Below are 20,390 nucleotides of genomic sequence, written 5' to 3' on the forward strand. Positions count from 1 at the left end.
ATTTCGTTGCTGTGCTAAGCCTTGTGCTTTGGATTTAAATATATTTTTTAAAAACATTTCTACCGCATATTTCTTTCCATCTTCTTGTGGCCACTCAACTTTTGTTCGAAATCCACCCACAATACCAAAAAATGCCACTTGAACACTTGAATTTCCACCAAAAACCACGTCACGGCTTAAACATAAACAAAAAAACCACCACAGGACACTTGTAGCGAGGTCAACGATCCAGCGGCAGCGGCGCATCCGGAGCCGGAGCTCATCATCAACTGCCATCGGGGGGACGACAGGCGGGATCAGCGGGATCAGCGCGAACGGGATCATCTCCCGCGGGATAGCAAAGTCATCACCCGATCACAATCATCGGCGTCGGCGCCGTCGCATGCTCCAGTGCATCAACTGAAGCAGCAGCAGTCTCTGCCCACCCCACTCACCCAGAAACCGGATCCACAGTCTCAACACCATAATCCGCACGCCTCCAAGTCCGTCTCGATTCTAGTCTACAAGACCTTGAACACGGTCTTCAAGAGCAGTCGCAAGATCATCGTTCGCGTTTGTGAGGTGGCTAGCGCCAAGAAGTCCTTCACCATGTTCAAGTTCAACAAGGCGGCCCAGCAGCAGAGGATCGACAATAGGGCGAGTGCCGTCACAGGGCATGACCCCTTTGTCCGACCGCCGGTGCCCGAAAAGTGAGTGATCTCGAGTCGATAAGGACAAGCCTTGGGGTTACAAATGAGAAGAGTTGAAATAGCATTTTACAATGTTTATTTATTTTTCATTATACGATTTATTGCATGTACTAGGATCTAATTCTTCATTGAGGCGTATGGGGCGTATACGTAATATTAATTGTATGCCCCGTGAGACCGTGAAAATCATTACCATTACCATTTTAAATTAAAATATTTCAGTAAAATGATTGTTTCTTGTATAAAAAAAAGAATATTTGTATAAAAATAGAACAAAAATGCCTTTTCAACTCTCTGAAAAAAAAAAACACTTAATGTCGCGAAGAACAAATGACTGCCAATGTGTGTGTTTATTTCTCAATATGAAATGCAACCGCTTGGATCGATAACTCGATAACCGTATCGATAGGAAGGTGAAGCATATTATGAAGAAGCTGCACAAGGCGAATGGACTGAAACGCTCCAACTCGGCTATCGAGTTTGATGTCTCTGCCTTGACAGCCGCCAATCGCCGCCAGATCTACAGCAGGTGAGTAGTCCCGAAGATACCGGCACTGTGTTGTGTAAATAAATATATGAAACTTTTGTGCAATGTGTCTGTGGGTGTGTGGGTGGGCAATACAGCAAAAAAAGCAACTCACACACCTCTTTTAAAAAAAGAAATAATGAAATTACTTAGCACAGTGCACAGGTTCCCAAAGTTTATAATTTTAGTTTGTGAAGCTTCTTTAACAGACTGAAACGAAAAAAAGAAGAAAACACTTACTTATCATATTTGTATTTATTTTTCGGATTTCATTTCGTTTTTATTTGAAAACCACCAAACAACCAAAAAAAAAAAAAAACACCCACCGCAACCACCCATTGTGTACCCTTCTATTTGCAGCAATCGGTCGGCGAGCTCGGAGCAAGATAACTCAGATCAGTCCGAGCATTCGGAGAAATCGCCGCTGGTTAGCGCGAGGTTAGACAATCTAGCTAGGCTCTTCTTTAGCAAGTCGATGCCAGCGGAAACCGGAAGTAGAGATACCATAGATTCAGTACTGACAACAAGGTTGCATTTACTACTCTACTCTGTACTAAACTAATCTCAATTATATTTAGCTTGAATACTTTTGAAATTTTTTTAAATCAGCATTCAGCCATTTACTTTCTCAAGTGCAAATTTTTACCATTTTGCTTGCCGAGTTTGTTTCATTTTTCTTGAGTTTTTTTGTTCCTTTACAATATACCAGTTCAACAGCACTTTGCATGCCAAAAAAAAAAAACATATTAATAGAATTAAAAATCAGAAATGCTTTTAAATGTTTCGCAACACGTAGAATTTGATTGTAGTGGATCGAAAGAAAAGCATACACACCCCAAAAGCAATTATTTTTCGCATTTAGCATTTATTTTTATGTAGAACACATGCACAAGTATACATAGCGATAACACAAGTAATGTTTTCAAGAGGGTTTCAACCACAAAGCAGCAGCAGCCAACAAAATAATTAACTTGAAAGCTTTTGTGGGCAATGGTTCTTTTTATTTTTTTTATTTATTTTTTTTGTGTGGGTTGGACACAAAAAGAAAGTACGAATTAAACTTAATATAAAGCAGATCTATCTAACGTCGTCTGTTGGTCTGTCGGTAGGAAAATAATTTACACAACTTTGCGAGCATTTGGAAAGTTTTCTCATTTCGAGTGAAAAGCCAACGGCAGCGTCAAAGTCAAAGTATTAAATGCGATGATAGAATGCATTTCATCGCCCACAGAAAAGCGCCCATTCCTTTTGTTCAGAAAGGCAGGTGAAAGTTTTTCCAAGGTGAAAATTCTTCAAATTAGATGCCCAGGCACACATACACGCAACCAGTGCAAATTAAATTATCAACTCGGCAAAAGTTCGCCAAAAAAAAGAAGGGAAGGGGAAGCAACCTGAAATGCCAGAAAAATCGAGTATCTGTGTGTGCCTTCTATAGGGGTATGTATGTATGTGTGTATGGGCCTCCCACCCTTCAGGTACGTGCTGAGCCGTATGATGAATGTGCAAGCGAGCGTGAGCATCTGTTCGTGTGTGTAAGTGTCGGTATTGGTGTGGGTGTGCCTCTAACGAGCAGTTGAATATGCATGTGTGAGTGCTGCAAAGTATGCAATAAAAAATTTCACACACGAGCACGTTAATTACGCGCAACATTCAAACATTTTTGAATAACTTCAACCGATCCCCACCTGCCAGGCCCCACATCATCACCTTCTGGGCCTAGATACAAGTATCTGTGTATCTGTGAGATAGGTTTGGACGGAAAAACGTTCGGTTCGCTAATTTTACGAGTCGCAGATGTGAGGACTTCAAATGCTATTTATATCGAAGAGACATATGGTAGGGGTCATCATTGTTGGTTTTTACTTTTCAGAGTTCCATGAAAATTTTGTAAAAAATCTTTAAGAGTGGAACATAAAAGTACCATGTCCAATTAGTAGCTATTTGTTAAAAGTATTTTGGAAAGAAGCTTACCTTTATAATTAAATGAGCTGTGCAGAAACTCCATTAAAGCTCTTAAATGAAGACAAAAGGTCCCATGACATTTGGGAGGTTCCCTTTCCTACACTTTCATTTTTGGCCTTTCCATTGCTCTGCTCTGACATTTTTCACTCACTTTCCAGAGTTGGCAAACAACAAGTGTGTCGAGTGTTTGGTAAATATTTAAGCTGCAATATCACAACGAAGATAAACGAAAGAAAGTCACCTCTACGTTTTTGCAACAAGAATTAGCTAAAGTCAACAAACAAACAGGCCAAAACACACACGCACACCCACCAGCTCTCTCACTTCGATGCGATGCGAAAAAATGAAAAGTGTTTCAGCTGCAATCGGAATCAAGGCCTTGAGCAGCAGGGAAATGAGAAATATTCCGTATACGCACCGTTGGCCAAAAGCGCAAGCGAAGCGCCTAAAGAGATAGGCAAAGGGTTTTGCCAGCTCTTGGTTGTTGTGGTCTAGCAGGCACAAACGTATATGCAAGTGCACTGAAAAACTTAAACATTTTTTGAGAAACTAAACTTGAAAATTATTTATTCAATTCTTAAGTTAATAATTGATGTTTAGGCTAAGAAAAAATCTTTGAAATTTATATGTACATTTCTCTGAGTGCAGTTGTATCTTTTCATTTCGTTTTCGCTTTTGCAAGTTCTTGTGACGCAATGAAAGTGAAATGGGGTGAGAGGAAGGCCAGAAGAACCCTCTTGGCCAACATTTTATGCCACACACGAACACACTTTCACTCTCCTTTCTCCCTTTCGTCCTTTGCCTCCTTCTCCACTTTCTATTCTCTCCTCGTTTCGTTTGCTGGCACTGCCGGCTGCCTTATTAAATTTTCAAACACATGCTAAACTTAACCCGAGGATGTGCTTAACCTTCGCTCTGTTTTGATTGAGTGGCCGTAAGTGTTTGTTTATGAGCCTCCCTCGCTCTGCCCCTCCAAGAGCTGCCAACATTTTGTAAAAGTTTTCCAGCCTTTGTTATTTTTCTATCTTTCTCTCTCTCTCTCTCTCTGTGTTTCTGTCTTTTTTGTTTTCTTTGAGCCTCCAAGTGAGTGCAGTTTTGTTTAGCTTTTCTTGGCTCTTTTCCTTTCCATTTTGTTTGACACCGTTTCCATTTTCAGTTGCTTTTTTGCACTCTCTTCTCTTTGTACAACTCTTCACTTGCAACAAAAAAACAATATAATAAATTGTTTCTAAAAAAATATACAAAAAAACAAAAAGAAACCGGGACGAAACAAACGAAATGAAATGATAAACTCTTGCTTCCGTTTCCGCTGCGCCATTGTGCAGGCAGTTACTTCCTCTTCCTTTTTACCCTTTCGTCCTTTTTCTGTCCTCATTGAGTTGCAAATTCCTTTGGCCTGCGGCACCTTTCAAGAGCTTGCCAACAAAAAACGCTGCTGAGCAAATTATTTTGTGCCTCTCTTTTTTTTTGGCAACATTTCAGCTGCAATTGTCCTGTGGCACATGTACGGGGAAGTTGGCCCAAAGGCTATAGTTTGTGGTTAAAATTTTAAAAGGGGAAAGTCCTAACAGCATTCATAATTCATTATCATTGACTATAAAATATGTTGTAAATAAACCACTTATACCCTCTATGGGAATGAAGTTCTACCTTCTAAAGGGACCTTCTAAATGTCCCTTGCAGTACTTGGTTGTAAATAAATCTGTCCTCCACTAAATGTGATGCTTGATAGCCCCATAAAGATTGGTTATACTTTTAGTTAAATAATACAAAACAAGTTTCCTTAGTTAGCAAATCTTTCAAAATGTATGCTCTTTATGAAAAATTATTGCGGAACATCAATTATAGAAAAAAGATTTAAATTTATTTAAAATGTGTTTTAGGCCCAACATCAAATACCAGTACTCCGCCTTGGACAGTGGCAATGGGATCGTGGAGCGCAGTCCCAGGGAGCGAGCTCAAAGGGAGAAGGCCCTCAATGCCACCCAGGAGTGGATTCAGAGTGCCAATGGGCGCTACGAGGTGATTGCCCACCTGGATGAAATAGGTTCGAGGCACGGAAAAAACTGGTTTCTGGTTACAGATGCTTCGGTAAGGGATTACCTTACATCCCATTTTTAAAGATGTTTATTTTCGGGATTTCCCTTCAGGTTCGCACAGATCGTCTGCAGACTCTGCTGCCTCTGCCACCCGACTGCGTGGCCTTCGAGGATCTGCCGCCCAACGAATGTGCCAGGGATATCCTTATGGAGCTGCTGGGCTCACTGCATCACCCGTACATATATCCTGTGCTGGACCTGGGATTCTTGCGCAACAGCTCGTATAACTACGCGTGTCTGGTGACGCCATTCAACTCGCGCGGCAGCCTCAAGGATCTCATTTATAAGGTCAGTAAGGTTTCTTCTTAGTTTCTCAAAATGAAATTACTTTTCAATATTTTTTAAACCCAATTTAAACAAAATTAACTTCAATTTGCAGGCACAGTGGAACGAGCCGTGGGCCAAGAAGTATACGCGTAAGCCAAATGGACTGCCAGTGAGCCAAGTGCAGCGACTGGGCCGTCAGATCCTGGAGGCTCTCCTCTTCCTAAAGGAGCGCGGCTTTCCGCTTCACGGTCACCTGCACAGCGGCAATGTCATCCTGCAAAACGGCGCCGCCAGGTGAGTGAGAGTCCATCGCACAGTCCACTTGGGTCCACTCGACTGTGAGCTAATTTAATAATGCCTTAAATATTTGATATCGAAACGATGTAAACCAGAACAGGGGCTTGCAAAATGTTCCGAAAATAGAACTGGAAAACGATTTAAACCAAAATGGTAAATTAAAATCCATTCAACAGAATGGTTTGCCATATTGGAGGCACTTTAAATGCATGTTTCTGTGTGGGAGTCCACCTACGGCCACCCTACCACCCTGCCTTCCTGATCCTTGTAACTGTTGTGCGACAACGCGTAAAGCACCCCTTTTTGTTCAAGTTTGCGCCAAGTGCATGACCCAATTCAGTGACTTTGTCGCTAGGGAATCGCTGCACTCTTGGCAGGGGTCGGGGGAATCGCAAAAGCTGATTTTCATATAAATTGCTTATACATATGTACAGTCATCGATAGGGCCATCGAAGAGACCAACTAGGAGGGAAAAATAGTGAAGGAAAAGAAGAGATTTGTAAGCTGAAAAGCTGATTGATAGAGTGGAAAGGAAAATACTTTTACAAAGGGATTGCAATAGGAATCTCTACGTGCTTGGAAATAGTAATCTCGGAAAATCAAAGTGTTATTAAAACAAGCTTGGAATTACAAGTAATAAGCAGGATTACGGCAAAACTAAAGTGTTAATTAAGCATGCCTAGGTTTTAAGCCAAAAACCAGCCGACCATCTTCAATATCTTTTGTCTTTTGTCAGCCAATTTTGTATGCCTTTACATCAGGACCCTCAGACCAAAATCCCCTGTCAATCTGCAATATACGAAACATTGTTCAGTGCCATAACATTGTCATATCGGGCCTGACATACGCTCCTTGTCATAAAGGCACATTGCCCGAGTGGCGACAGAGACGGCACGAATATGAAATACCACCACCCTCTCGCTCGCACATAAATCCATAAAAGTAGACACTTTGTGGCCGACATTGCCACGTGTTGGCCATCAATATATGGCACTGGCAAAGGCCTAGGCACAGCCGTAGCCATCGCCATCGCCATCGCCCCCGCTATCGAATGTGGTATAATTAAGACGAAAAAACAGTGGAGGCGGGACTAAAAGGATGGGTTCACCATTTAATTATGCATTTTCTGTGACACTCACATCCTTTACGTTTTCCTTTTCCGCACCGTCATCAGGTTATCGGGCTTGGAGAACGGCCTGCTCGGCCTCAGTTCGCGCATCAACGCCGTCATGTGGTCCCGCTCGGTGACCGAAATCGAGAATGTCGACATCGTCTGCTTCGGCCATCTGCTCTACGAGATGTGCACGGGCCAGGAGCTGACCACCCCCAAGCCGTCCATGCGGGTGCTCGAGATGGAGCTGCAGCACTATCCACAAATTGGCCAGGTAACATTGCTATCTGAGCTATCTTAAATTTACGAATTTATATTTTTTGTTATCCCTTTCTAGATTCTTGAGATATTAGGTCTAATTTTTGAACCGCCTAGCGGTGTGTGCCCCTCCGTTGAGGACCTAGTCCTATGCGATCTCTTTCGCAGCATCGATTTGCGCGAGCTGCGAGGTCCCTGTTTCAGTGTAAGTACTTCCCATGTTATATATTTCCAAAAAACTAACTATCTCTTCAAAATAGACAATTAAGCCGAGCCTCAGTAGGTCCACCCTGAACCTGCTGCACGCCGTGAAGAAGCGCCAATGCGCCTCGTTGGGGCATTCCCTCAGCGAGGCCAACTCCCCCTGTACGCCACCCTCCACGCCGCACGATCGACGCACTGGGTGAGTTCATCCTCTTGCTGCCAGTATCCTTTCCACCTAGAAGCAATATTTTGCAATCTTGTCACTTTGTCAGTCACTGGCATACATCCTCCATACTCATCCCACAGACACCAGACAAACACAGAAACTCATACACAATTCAGTTCATCGTCGTCGTGTCATGTTTTCGGTGTGAGAGAAACAACAGGTCTTGTATGCTCATAAAAAAAATGAAAATATCAATTTTTCCAATTACCTTTAAAAAAGGAAGTACAGTCTCTTAAAATGTTGTCCCTGTGGAAGCAGATCCCTAAACTGTTTCTAGATATTGTAGAGAATATAGAGTTTCTTTTCCAGTTAGCTTAAAGTTTGGTAGACTATATATTTTAGTTGTAACATCCGGCAAGGGGAGATGTTTAAATTAAAATATAATTTTTTCAAAAACAACATCCTGTGACTGCAGCAGAGTCCTAGCTGTGCCCCACGTTGGTCGCCACCTATAAGCCTAACCTCGGGCCGTGTAATCCAGTTGACGTGCACTCGCATTTTTGGCTAATAAAGAAAAGCTCACACTTACAGTAACACACACATAAAAGCATCAGCGTGCGGCTGATGGGTGTGTGTGTGTGTGCGTGTCTAAAGGTAATTATGGTAATGTCCTGGACTCTGCTCGTCCTGACCCATCCTCCGCCCCGGGCAGAATTTAAAATTATGCATACAAGACAGGAATATAATTGAGTGATAAAAAAAAAGCAAAAAAAGTAAAAGAAGGGAGAACTAGCCAGAGAAAAAGTCCCAAAATAATAAATACAGAACAAAATGTCCTCATTTGCTGTTTCATGTATATTTAAGCATCTTTGCCCCTGTGTAAATTTACTCCGCTGCCTTAAAAAAAAAATAATAATAATATTTAATAAATATACTCAAACGCATGTTTTAATTATTTAACAATTAATTACCATTTATGTAGTGGAGGATTTTTTCAACTAAAGTATTTTTTTGTATGCAATGTTTTACTCTCTCTTTCTCTCTCCTACCGCCTACTCCTACCATGTACTACTACTACTACTACTCAACTTTGTTGTGTGTGTGTATGTGTAAATCTATCTTAGTGTTGCGAAAGCGCAGAGTATTCCGTTACAGTTACCGTTGCAGTTGCAGTTGCCGCTACACCAAACCCATCATCTTCTACACACATACAGATCCGCTCTTGAATGTCTATCAACGTTCATTTTTGTTTACATTACCTATGTGTGTGTTTTGTTTTTGATTTACAAACTCTTGCATTTTTGCATTTGTTTATTTACATAACCTGTTCGACTAACTAAAAACCACCAACAACAACAACAACTACTACTACAACAACAACAGTGTTCTGCCTGCGCCCTATGAAGTCTTTCGTATGTACTAAACCAACCCGAACCGAAACCAAAACCGACCGAACCAAGAACCCAACCAACCAACAAAAAAAAAACCAAAAACTCAAATTCAACTATGAACTCACAAAAAAAAAAAAATATACAAAATATATCTCACAATTAAATTTTACAAAATGAATATCGTGTGAAACAAACCCCCAAAAGAATACCTGAATAAATGAAATTTAAACAAATAAACAACTGAGAATACAAAAAACATACAATTTTTTTGTACGAAACTTTAAATTTTTTTTGTACCAGACGGAAAACCTTAAATAAATATACACCATATTTGTTGTAGCTAACTGTGGTAAGTGGCAATATTTTTGTATGCTTCAAACCACTTCGAAAAAGAACCACAACCACCGCAGCCGCCCAGCAAGCGAACCACCTTCGCACCACAGCAAATCGAATCCAATGGAAAATATTCAGCCATCAGAGTACTAAACTATTTATGTCTGTTTATTTAAAGCCTTTTGTTTACAATTGCTTTTAGATTTTCACTCGTTTACATAATAAATTTTGATATATTGAATGTTTTCCTTACTGTAACCTATTTGCCAAGCTGTCCACATCAAATCCAATGCTTAAAAAAACATTGCCTGCATGCCCTAGATAATTATTTGTCTTTGATTAAAGTGTAAGATAAGATGTGCTTTTGTTTTCTTTTAGAATATAAAATATTTTTATTTTGTCGCCCAAGCCATATTCCCAGAGTAAAAGCCTAAACCCCAAGCTAGGAAGGGATATTTAAGATCAAACATTCATACACATGTCCCCTTTAGAAATATTTATTTTGAATTTAAATGCAAATGTCCTGTCCAGTTTTTGGGCCACTAATTGAATTTAGAGAGCGAGAGCTAACCCTGATTGAAAACTAGCACGTATTGACGCTTCCATGGCAGCACTCAGTCACAAAAACACACAAAAACGCCCTGCAGTGCATTCATCGCCTTCAATGACATGCCATGGCTTTTCTGCATATATCCTGAACACAAAAGAAAATCGAATCAGGTACCGAAGGGAGCCTGAAAAAATTCTGAAATTTCTTCTTGTTATTCTCTGCACTTTTTTTCTCTGAATGGTGCTTCCCCCTCGGCAGGATCAGTCGAACAATGGACTCATTTGACATATCAAGCGACTCGGAAGAGGGTCTGCTCGAGGAGATTGTCGTTGGAGGAAGCTGCCACCGGCAGCACTTGCTCCGCCTGCAGCAATGGCACTCCGCCCACTCGTATATTCACTCGTACGAGCCCTCGGAGTCACCGATTCATTATTGTGACCCGGCTGCCCTCTACTCGGATGATAATAGTCATGAGCCGGGCCAGGACACCCAGCCGCCCACCATTCGTTGCAGCACCAGCAGCCAGAGCAACCTGAATGTCATTCTGGCCGAAGGCGGGTGCCTAACCGAAGAGGAAGAGGAGGTGGAGGAGAGTGTCCAGGAGGCGGAGGAGTGCGAGGAGGAGGCCAGTGGCTCGTCCTCAGTTGGAGCCCAGAGGCTGCAGGCTCCGGCCTGCTCTTCCAGCTCGGCTGGGGCCTCCTTCAACCACCAACTCACAGCCGACATGTGCAACTACAAGAACTCAAAGAGCCGGCGGCTGGAGTACTCCCTGAAATGCCTCAAATACGGACGCAGCAATCCTTCGCAGGACTCGGCCTTCGGTTCCCTGACCGACAATGACCTCTCCATCGGTTCGTCCAGCATCCGGCTGAGCAGTTTCCAGTCCATCTCCTCGCCCATCGACGAAGGTGTCGAGGACATCATCATAGCCACCACAACGGGTGGCAACGAAACATGCCTGGAGTTGGCAACCATTCCCAGGAGTATGGTGTCGCAGGACTCGGCCATATCTTCGCCATGTCGCGAGAGTTCCCCCAACAACTTTCTGCACATCGATGATGCCATGTCGGGGACGGGCTCCACTTCGTCGGGCTCGGGTTGCGGATCTTTTGGAAATATTCGACCCCAACAGTTTCCCGTCTCTCTTTCCCCGAAAATCTTTGTTACAGCTACCAGTAACTCGAGCAGCTCTTCGCTGGCCTCCACCAGCAATGCGTGTCAAGGTCAGGGTCAGGGACAAGGTCAGGGGCATTACCAGCAGCAACAGCAATTCGATCCGCCCAAGATCCTGGTCAATGATCAGAATTCCATCTACACCACATCGCCCTCGAAGCGATCTGGTATGATAGAGGTCTTTTCGCAGAAATATCGGGTAAGTAATGGAATATCAGTATGACCGATCATTATGTTATCACTTAAACAAGTCTGAAAAATCATGCTTAATTAGTGTCCTTTCCAGGTGAGCTCCTTCGAGGACATGTCTCCCAAGCGAACATCCGACAAGCAGCACCTAAAGCACGTTAACCGCCTGGCATTTCGATCCTTGGAGGAGGAGCGCCGCATCGACAACGCCTTCCTGCCGATGGCAGATCGGACTCACTCCGACAATCGCGTCAACATGCAGAGCGAAAAGTATAAGAAACTGACCCACGCCTCCTTCCGGATCAGCAAGGGCCAGGGCCAGGGCCAGGACTCGCCCACGGCGACGCCCACCAGCCAAACGCCGCCCAGCCACCCGGGCAACTGCATGGAGATGCAGAGAACCGGAAGGCAGACGCTCTGGCGGGATAGCAAATTCTACAGGAAGAACAGGATAGCGAAGAGCAATGACTCCCTGATGGAGAACAATCCTTCGCCCAGGATATCGCCCTGTTCCTTGCGGGACAATCAATACGAGAGCCGGAGCAGCTCGCAGGCCAGCCGAAGGTCCTTGAGTGGCAGCCAGCAAATGCTGAGTGTTACCACAAGTTTTTGCGGCAATGGCAGTGGCTCGAGAAACTCGGCCAGATACTGTAGCTCCAAAAGCGAGGATCTGGGCGAATCCTCCGACTATTTGAGGGTCATGGACGCCCGGAAATCATATTCGGAACGTCACTTGGTGCGACTCAAGCAAACGGCCATAAACAACACACACAGCGAGGACGAGATGAGCTTCAACGATGACAATAATCCAACGGTATCATCGCAGGGTCAAGGTGAAAAGCAGCATCACTACAATCAGAATCAGATTCAGAATCAAAATCAGAGCCAGGGTCAGCACCACCAGCAGAAGCACTACAAGGCACCGGGTGGCAGGTGGAGCAGCAGCTGCTCCATTGGCGGCCACCTGAAGACGACCAATATAAAGACCACCTCGCTGTCCGCTCAGTCCAGCCAATCGAATTTAGTGGCCACCGCGGCGGCACAGGCAACTGCCAGTTACAGGACACCTTCGAAGTCCCTCGATCAGAGCATCCAGAACATCCAAAACATCCCGAACATCCCGAATCCCACCACCAGTAGCAACAGCAGCAGCAGTTCTAGTTCGGTGGACGAGTCCCCCTCACGACTGACTCTGAGCGGTGTCGATTTGTCCAGGATCTTTGTGATGGACATGGACGATGCCCCCGGGAGCAGTTGTAGCGAGGAGAAGACTCCACTCCTGGACAGTGTGGAAATGTCGCCGATCAGCCCGACCGATCCAGAGGAGCCTGATCTGAACCAGCTCTAAAGCAGCTCTCTCACATAACGTACCATAATTATTAGAGCCATCTTAGTCAAGCTGCAAGAATCCTGGCAACAGGATAATAAATCATATTACTCGACACACACTCGCACACACACCCAGACACGTTTTGAGCAGCCGAAATGCAAAGCATGTGATAAAGAAACCAAAAATATGTAACAGAAATCGAAAGAGGAACCATCAAGTTATAGAACTATTAGGAATAGGTACGTCATGACACTAGAGCGGAGGTTGTAAAAACACAGGGAAACAGGATACCCAATAACTTTTATATTTAATAATTTAAAATTTATTTATTTATATTCATTATCGATAATCTATTCTAAAAGAGAAGTAATCCCTGGACACATAGTTTCAATTATTATTTTTGTAAAATATTTAGTTTCCGAAACCTCCCTCTTGAAAAGTCAAATGTTGGTTAATATAAGCAGGTATTACACACTCATTTTCACCCACACTGGAAAAAATATACACAATTGGGCTGCTTCTGCCTTTGCTAAATCCACACTCAAAGCTTTCTTCTGGTAACAATAATATTTTTCTCTTTATATTGAACTTTAGCCGGTTGCTTTTACAGCAACGCGAAAATTAACTAGAATATCTCTCCACTGACTAGCTAATCTCTAGACTGCTAAGCCACACGAGAAGACACAACCAACAAACAGACAAATTATTATAGAACCAGGTGAGGAAACAATCCTCCTCCCTGGATTCTGATGAGTTTGTTTTTTAAGAAACAAAACACAGTTTTCGAATTATATGGAAATTATACACTTTACTTGGTAGTTGATTAAATAGTTAAGACTTGAAAGCTTCGCAGCTTGGCGCATTGAAAATGTTTTACTGTAGCCTAACAAATCGTTTTAAGCCCCGGCGAATGGGCGTGTTTTAATTATAAAATGCATAAATTTTAGGAAACCACAAAACCAAAAAAAAAAAGTAAATACAAGATCTAGAACAAAATGGGAAACAAAGCCAAAGACAATTTCCCCATTGAATGGAATTTAATGAGGGAATGCCAGGCAGAGTTAGAAATATACATACATAACAAGAATAAAAACAAAAGAGTTACAATTTCTTTGTTTATTTTAGTTCAGAACTACCATATAAGCAGCACTTCAATATCGCAGCGGAAACCGAAAGTATACCCCATAAGAGTTTAACATAATCGTACTACAATACAGAAATGCAATCAAATTTAATAAAATATCGCAAACGGGAATAAAACTAAAGCCACACACAATCGAACACCCAGTATGTACACCCCCAAGATCATATATACAAAGATATATATAAATATATAGATGGTAATATTAGACGCACGCACTTAGCGAGTCGCACTCGAATCCAAAATCAGATTAAAACTCAACCCCACCCAGTCCATTGAAAAGTCTCAGACGATCTGCCCTTAGTTTTATTATTCGTAGTTTACGAAAATTGTAGAACATTGTTTACGGGACCCCCAAGATTATGTGTAAGTTCATTTTGCTTGGAATTGTTTATCGGTTTACTTGTGTGTATGATGTACTCCCCAAGTAATCCCAAACCGAAAATTCCCTTGAGAAATAAAAATTAAATGTGAAAACAGTACCTATAACTTCAGTGTTTTTTGGGGGGTTTTAATTGGAAAAAGTTTATTAAACAGACAATGTTTTTGTTATCTGGCCAACTATTATTAGTAACTCCGATCACAGGCGCCACTTTTTTTTTAAAAAAAGTGGAAGTTTTTTTTGCCGTTCTGCATCAAAATCTTGAGAAAAAATATTTTTTCGATTTTTTGTCTGTTTTTCGTGACGGGATCCCTTGAAAATGGGGTTTCTTCCTATAGGGCACACAGTGGTGGCCACATCTTTCCCAATCCTGATCCGATTCCCAAGCGGAGTACCTTAAACGATTTCTGGATCGATTCTCCACCATTCTGCATCAAAATCCTGAGACAAAATATTTTTTCAATTTTTTGTCCATTTTTCCTGATAGGATCCCTTGAAAATGGGGTTTTCCCCTATAAGGCCCACAGGGATGCCAATATCTTCCTCAATTCTTATCAGATTCTCAAGCGGAGTACCTTAAACGATTTCTGGATCGATTCGCCACCATTCTGCATCAAAATCCTGAGACAACATATTTTTTCAATTTTTTGTCCATTTTTCGTGATGGGATCCCTTGAAAATGGGGTTTTCCCCTATGTGGCACACAGTGATGGCTATATCTTCCCCAATTCTCATCCGATTTTCAAGCGGAGTACCTTAAACGATTTCTGGATCGATTCTTCACCATTCTGCATCAAAATCCTAGAACAAATTATTTTTTCAATTTTTTGTCCATTTTTCGTGATGGGATCCCATGAAAATGGGGTTTTCCCCTATAAGGCCCACAGGGATGGCAATATCTTCTTCAATTCTTATCCGATTCTCAAGCGGAGTACCTTAAACGATTTCTAGATTGATTTGCCACCATTCTGCATCAAAATCCTAGAACAAATTATTTTTTCAATTTTTTGTCCATTTTTCGTGATGGGATCCCTTGAAAATGGGGTTTTCCCCTATAAGGCCCACAGGGATGGCAATATCTTCCTCAGTTCTTATCCGATTCTCAAGCGGAGTATCTTAAACGATTTCTGGATCGATTCTCCACCATTCTGCATCAAAATCCTGAGACAAAATATTTTTTCAATTTTTTGTCCATTTTTCCTGATAGGATCCCTTGAAAATAGGGTTTTCCCCTATAGGGCCCACAGTGATGGCTATATCTTCCCCAATTCTTATCCGATTTTCAAGCGGAGTATCTTAAACGATTTCTGGATCGATTCTCCACCATTCTGCATCAAAATCCTAGAACAAATTATTTTTTCAATTTTTTGTCCATTTTTCGTGATGGGATCCCATGAAAATGGGGTTTTCCCCTATAAGGCCCACAGGGATGGCAATATCTTCCTCAATTCTTATCCGATTCTCAAGCGGAGCATCTTAAACGATTTCTGGATCGATTCTCCACCATTCTGCATCAAAATCCTGAGACAAAATATTTTTTCAATTTTTTGTCCATTTTTCCTGATAGGATCCCTTGAAAATAGGGTTTTCCCCTATAGGGCCCACAGTGATGGCTATATCTTCCCCAATTCTTATCCGATTTTCAAGCGGAGAATCTTAAACGATTTCTGGATCGATTCTCCACCATTCTGCATCAAAATCCTAGAACAAATTATTTTTTCAATTTTTTGTCCATTTTTCGTGATGGGATTCCTTAAAAATGGCGTTTTCCCCACACAGTGATGGCCCACAGTGATGGCTATATCTTCCCCAATTCGAATCCGATTCTCAAGCAGAGTACCTTAAACGATTTTTGGTTCGATTCGCCACCATACTGCATCAAAATTCTGAGACAAAATATTTTTTTTTTCGATTTTTTGTCAGTTTTTGAATATGTAAGAGAATCATCCCCAAAGAATAATTCCACATCAGAGAAGCAGAGTTCCAGTACGCAATCAAACACAAAATCAAACCTGAGTCCGGAATCGAATTCCAGTTCTTTTCACACAGTTTTTGGAGGATTCTCCAAATTTACATGCTTTATACTTCTTTATATCATTAAAACTAAAGCTTATCGAGAGCTTTAGCTTCTTAGCTACTTAATGAATAAAGATTTATAACGATTATAAATTCTGCGTTTTATTTACGGCATTGAAAACCCTCAATGACCAAACAATTATAATAATTTATTTATTATAATAATAATTTAATTTTTAATAATTTAATTTTCTAGTTATTATGTAGAAAAAAATTAATATTCATTGTTTTTTTTTTTAATAATTTCTGTCCAGAAACTGTGTATTATAAATAATAACCTGAGTCACTCCGGATTCTCATCATCACAAGCATAATAAAAAATAAAATTAGAGATCTCTTCCCACGACACCTTGGCGCTTTCCGCTTTTTATTTCAATGATTGATCCTAATCGGGTCTGTAGTTGAAGAAATACAGTAAGCTTTTCTCCAAGGACCTGCAAAGATCTCATTTGTTCAGATATTTCTGGAAGCTATGGAATCCAAACGAACGGTTGTGTGGATACAGTGGATAAGGAAAAAAATATAATATTATTGCTAAGGTTATTAAAAGGGAGACTCAAGATATACATTTTAGCAAATATGAGATAGATCAGACCAGTTTTTAATAAAATGAATTTTTCAAAAATTGCGTTGTGCGTTTCTTTAAATCAAATCATCATTTTAAAAAACCTATTGTCTAGTCATGTTATAATTGTGTGATGTTTTTTTGTTTAGAGCACATACGCAAAAGAGTAATTTTAAGTTTTATTCAAAAACGGCAGTAGAGATAATAATTCATTTAAAATAGAAAATATATCAAGGATAGTAAATATACCAAGCTTTATCAACCATAACTAATTAAAGTTCTTATAAAAATTGAGTGCCTAGATGGGAACACACATGGAGGATTGCTCGTGGTAAGTAAAGCCGGGATCGCAGATGCACCGATTGCGGCTTACGCAGACGCCGTTGTGGCACCTTCTACGAGATGGGTAGATAGAGACCGAGATAGATAGAGATCATGAGACCGGAATTCATAGCAACTTCCAATTACTTACTGATAGCAATCAGCCTGGCACACGCCGTCCTTAAGATTGTAGCCTGATCCGCAGTCGCACTGGTTGTTGTCCTTACAGAGGCCTCCGATTCCACACTCGGGATCGCAGACGGGTTGGCACCCGTCGTCCGTTAGTTGGTAACCCTTGGAGCAGCCGCAGACCTCCGGTTCAGTGCAGTTGTGCCGTGGACTACTGCCGCATCCATTGCTGCAAATGGGCCGGCAGAAGCGTCGGCTCTCGTCCAGCTTGTAGCCCGGATCACATTGGCAACTACCGTCGAGGTAGCAGCGCCCGTTTTGGCACCCCAACGGACAGGCGAATACGCAGTCCCCGTTGTCGTTCCGGACGAAGCCCTCGTAGCACTCACACTCCCCAGGCGCCCGACAGCTCCCGTTCTGGCACCCGCACTTGGGTCGACAAACGGTCACCCCCAAGAGTCGGATAGTCGAGTAGCCCGTACAGCAGGCCTCTATCATCGACAGCCGGTTTTTGTTGTCCACCTGGGTGATGGTTGCGTTGGGATACTTGTCGATGACCTCCGGTCTTAAATAATATTTATACATTAAGATAAAGTCTAAAACTCAATCGGTTACTTACGGCACCCAAAAGCGGCACTTGTGAGTCTGTTTGTCGGACAAAGTTTCATGTTCGCGGATTAAGTATTGACGACTCTTTGGCTGCTCATCCAATAGTCTGGAGTCTTCAAAGTTAACACCTTCGGGTCGATTGTACGAATTCTGTCGGTTGTCCACGTAGCCGCGACCGTATGGGCTTTGATCATGACCAACGGGTCTCCGAGCCCCGGGGCCATATCGCTGGGCGGGGTCGTATTCCTGATAGTTAGGAAAATACGCAGTGGTGCAAGGAAGATGCAAAATCAGTTTCAAAATACTGAAGCAAATGCTCAGCTCACATAGACCCATTTGTAATTTGTTTTGAGTCGTGTTCACAATTAGCTTGCTAAAATTATACTAATATAGTGCGAGTTAGGCGAGTTGCCTGCCTCAAATTCTTATCAATTCATAAGTATTTCAAAGCTCTTAAAACATTCGAGCAAACTTAGCTCAAAGTTTTTTGAAGCGTCGACTGCAGAGAGACGGAAAACATCCCAGGAAACGGCGACGTGCGATTTCCGTTTGAATGAAAAATACTTTAAGATCCATTTCTAAATGCAATTAGCAATAAAACATAATGTGGATCGTTCTCCCACTTGACATACTTGTGGACCTCTCCGCGTATTCAATTAAAAGCCCAGTCCTCTTATCTTAGGCTCCGACGGCGATTAAAGGCTGACCCAACTGCGTCGTCGCCGCCAGCCCAGTAAACAATCACAACTTGAGCGCTTCGGTACCACAACCCAACCCAGATCGTTCCCATCCGGAGATGTCGCCACTGTTGCGCAAACTGGTCATCCACGTCGGACTGCTGATCCTGTTCGCCTGCTGGCTCCACGCCCTGGAGCTGCAGCTCCACGAGCAGCAGTTACAGCACCAGATCGACGAGCAACTGAGGTTGCGAGAGGAGCAGCGCCAGCGGGAGCTGCAGCGGGAGATAGTCATTCAGCAGAGCCGCCTCTCCTCCACGTCCACCACCCGAAAGCCGTACATCATTCCGCACGGCCTGTCACTGCCAAGGCGGGGAGAGCATCCGGACAAGTGTTTCCGGGAAGTGCCGTAAGTGTGGGCATTGAGAAAAAGTTTGAAGTTTTCAAACAAATATTTGCATATGTGGAAGGGTTATTATGAAACGCTTTTCAGAAACTCCATAAAAATAATGTTAAATACGATACTAGTGGGAAGCTTAAAAATATGAATAACATTTAGAAAAATTTAAAAATAGGCGAATTCAATGAACCCTTTAATTTATGTCCCTTTCAGCGCCGTGTTCTTCCAGTACGACAAGGAGGTCAAAATAGTGGGCAACAGCACCACGAATCGCTATTTTAACGTAATCGAGGTATGTTGCAAAGGTTGGAGGCGCTACGAGTACGACTGGAGCAAGTGCGTCCCCGACTGCGGCGACCGCTGCCAAGAGAACGGATTCTGTCTGGCCGGCGGCATTTGCCAGTGCTTCACCGACTTCGTTCTGAATTACCGCAACAACTGTGTGCCGACATGTCCTTTGGGATGTCCCCACGGACGGTGTTTCCTCAACGGCACCTGCCTTTGCGACCAGGGATACGAGCTGGACGGATCGCGTCGCTTCTGCCAGCCACAGTGCAACTCCACCTGTGGCCACAACGAGGTCTGCCTGGAGCCGGGAAAGTGTGAGTGCGCCGAGGGCTATGCCCGGGGCCTCCGTGAGTCCTCGGCCTTGGGGTGCCAGCCCGTTTGCATACCGGACTGTGGATACGGCCACTGCGTGGGTCCCAATAAATGCGAATGCTTCCCGGGATTCCAAAAGCGCGACAACGGCACCTCCTGCGAAATCAATTGCTACATGTGGGTATACAATGTTAGCTTTCTAATTCATTCTTCTAAAGACATTAGCTAGTTGCTTTGGTTATCATCCAAAATGTTTATACACTTTGCTAAATATAAAAAACTTTCCAGGCGTTGTGAAAACGGCTTTTGTGCCAATCTGACGACGTGCGTTTGCCAAAATGGATATCGCTACGACGATAACACCACCAGCTGCCTGCCGGATTGTGGGGACTTTTGCGATAACGGAATATGCATTACGCCCGGAAACTGTCGTTGTTTCAACGGATACGTCCGGAATCGGGAGAAGTGCGAGGCTGTTTGCGATCGCGGTTGTGGCTTCTACGGGAAATGCATCGCTCCCAATACGTGCGGATGTGCCGTGGTCCCTGGACCGGACCGAACCCACCAGAGATGTGAGTTCGGACTGTGCGACTCCCAGGGACGCTGTCGATGTGAGCCCGGCAAGACGAGGTTCATTGACAAGTGCATGTCGCCGGACACGGTCACCACCTACGCCTCTATGAACCCCGTCCGGGTAAACACTTCCCTGATCCATGAATTCGACCTGCTCCTGGGCAGACATTTCAGATTGGGCGGCTCCGAAAACGTGCACAGTTCCATGTGGTGGCTTTGAGATAAGCAGCCAGCTTTGTCGCCCACTTCCACAGTCACAGTCACAAAGAAAACACTCTAATAAATACTGAAACTTTTCTCAATCTTTGTGGGCTTATCAATGGGTCAGCTGAAGGCTAATATTCGTCTTCATATCTGGGGGAGGGAAGAATG

General features: G+C 43.0%; 3 protein-coding genes across 11 annotated transcripts in view; 2 read left to right on the plus strand and 1 right to left on the minus strand.

Moving 5' to 3' along the window:
• Window positions 1–14,168, plus strand: part of Slob (Slowpoke binding protein) — a 38,065-nt gene extending 23,897 nt beyond the window's left edge. For 2 of the 9 annotated variants that reach the window (XM_070277867.1, XM_070277866.1), the window contains exons 4-11: window positions 5,061–5,268; window positions 5,328–5,564; window positions 5,656–5,837; window positions 7,015–7,225; window positions 7,289–7,414; window positions 7,470–7,612; window positions 10,112–11,225; window positions 11,301–14,168. In XM_070277867.1, coding sequence (XP_070133968.1) covers window positions 5,061–5,268; window positions 5,328–5,564; window positions 5,656–5,837; window positions 7,015–7,225; window positions 7,289–7,414; window positions 7,470–7,612; window positions 10,112–11,225; window positions 11,301–12,563 — 3,484 coding nt within the window. In that variant the 3' untranslated portion in view covers window positions 12,564–14,168. Of the gene's footprint in view, window positions 1–204; window positions 690–1,098; window positions 1,219–1,575; window positions 1,744–5,060; window positions 5,269–5,327; window positions 5,565–5,655; window positions 5,838–7,014; window positions 7,226–7,288; window positions 7,415–7,469; window positions 7,613–8,962; window positions 9,320–10,111; window positions 11,226–11,300 lie in introns of those variants that run through there. The other 7 variants (XM_070277865.1, XM_017253314.3, XM_043211417.2 and 4 more) reach the window with 7 other exon arrangements.
• Window positions 14,169–16,908: 2,740 nt separating this feature from the next.
• Window positions 16,909–18,340, minus strand: NimB5 (Nimrod B5). The gene is made up of 3 exons (XM_017253331.3): window positions 17,779–18,340; window positions 17,182–17,724; window positions 16,909–17,104 (listed from the first exon to the last, which is right to left on the minus strand). The coding sequence occupies exons 1-3, from the start codon at window positions 18,102–18,104 to the stop codon at window positions 17,008–17,010; spliced, it is 966 nt and encodes a 321-aa protein (XP_017108820.2). The 5' UTR covers window positions 18,105–18,340; the 3' UTR covers window positions 16,909–17,007.
• A 122-nt stretch (window positions 18,341–18,462) lies between these two features.
• NimB4 (Nimrod B4) lies at window positions 18,463–20,320 on the plus strand. The gene is made up of 3 exons (XM_017253328.3): window positions 18,463–18,854; window positions 19,059–19,622; window positions 19,734–20,320. The coding sequence occupies exons 1-3, from the start codon at window positions 18,565–18,567 to the stop codon at window positions 20,236–20,238; spliced, it is 1,359 nt and encodes a 452-aa protein (XP_017108817.2). The 5' UTR covers window positions 18,463–18,564; the 3' UTR covers window positions 20,239–20,320.
• Window positions 20,321–20,390: the final 70 nt, after the last annotated feature.

This window comes from Drosophila bipectinata, chromosome 2L, assembly GCF_030179905.1.
Source record: "Drosophila bipectinata strain 14024-0381.07 chromosome 2L, DbipHiC1v2, whole genome shotgun sequence".
Taxonomy (NCBI): domain Eukaryota; kingdom Metazoa; phylum Arthropoda; class Insecta; order Diptera; family Drosophilidae; genus Drosophila; species Drosophila bipectinata.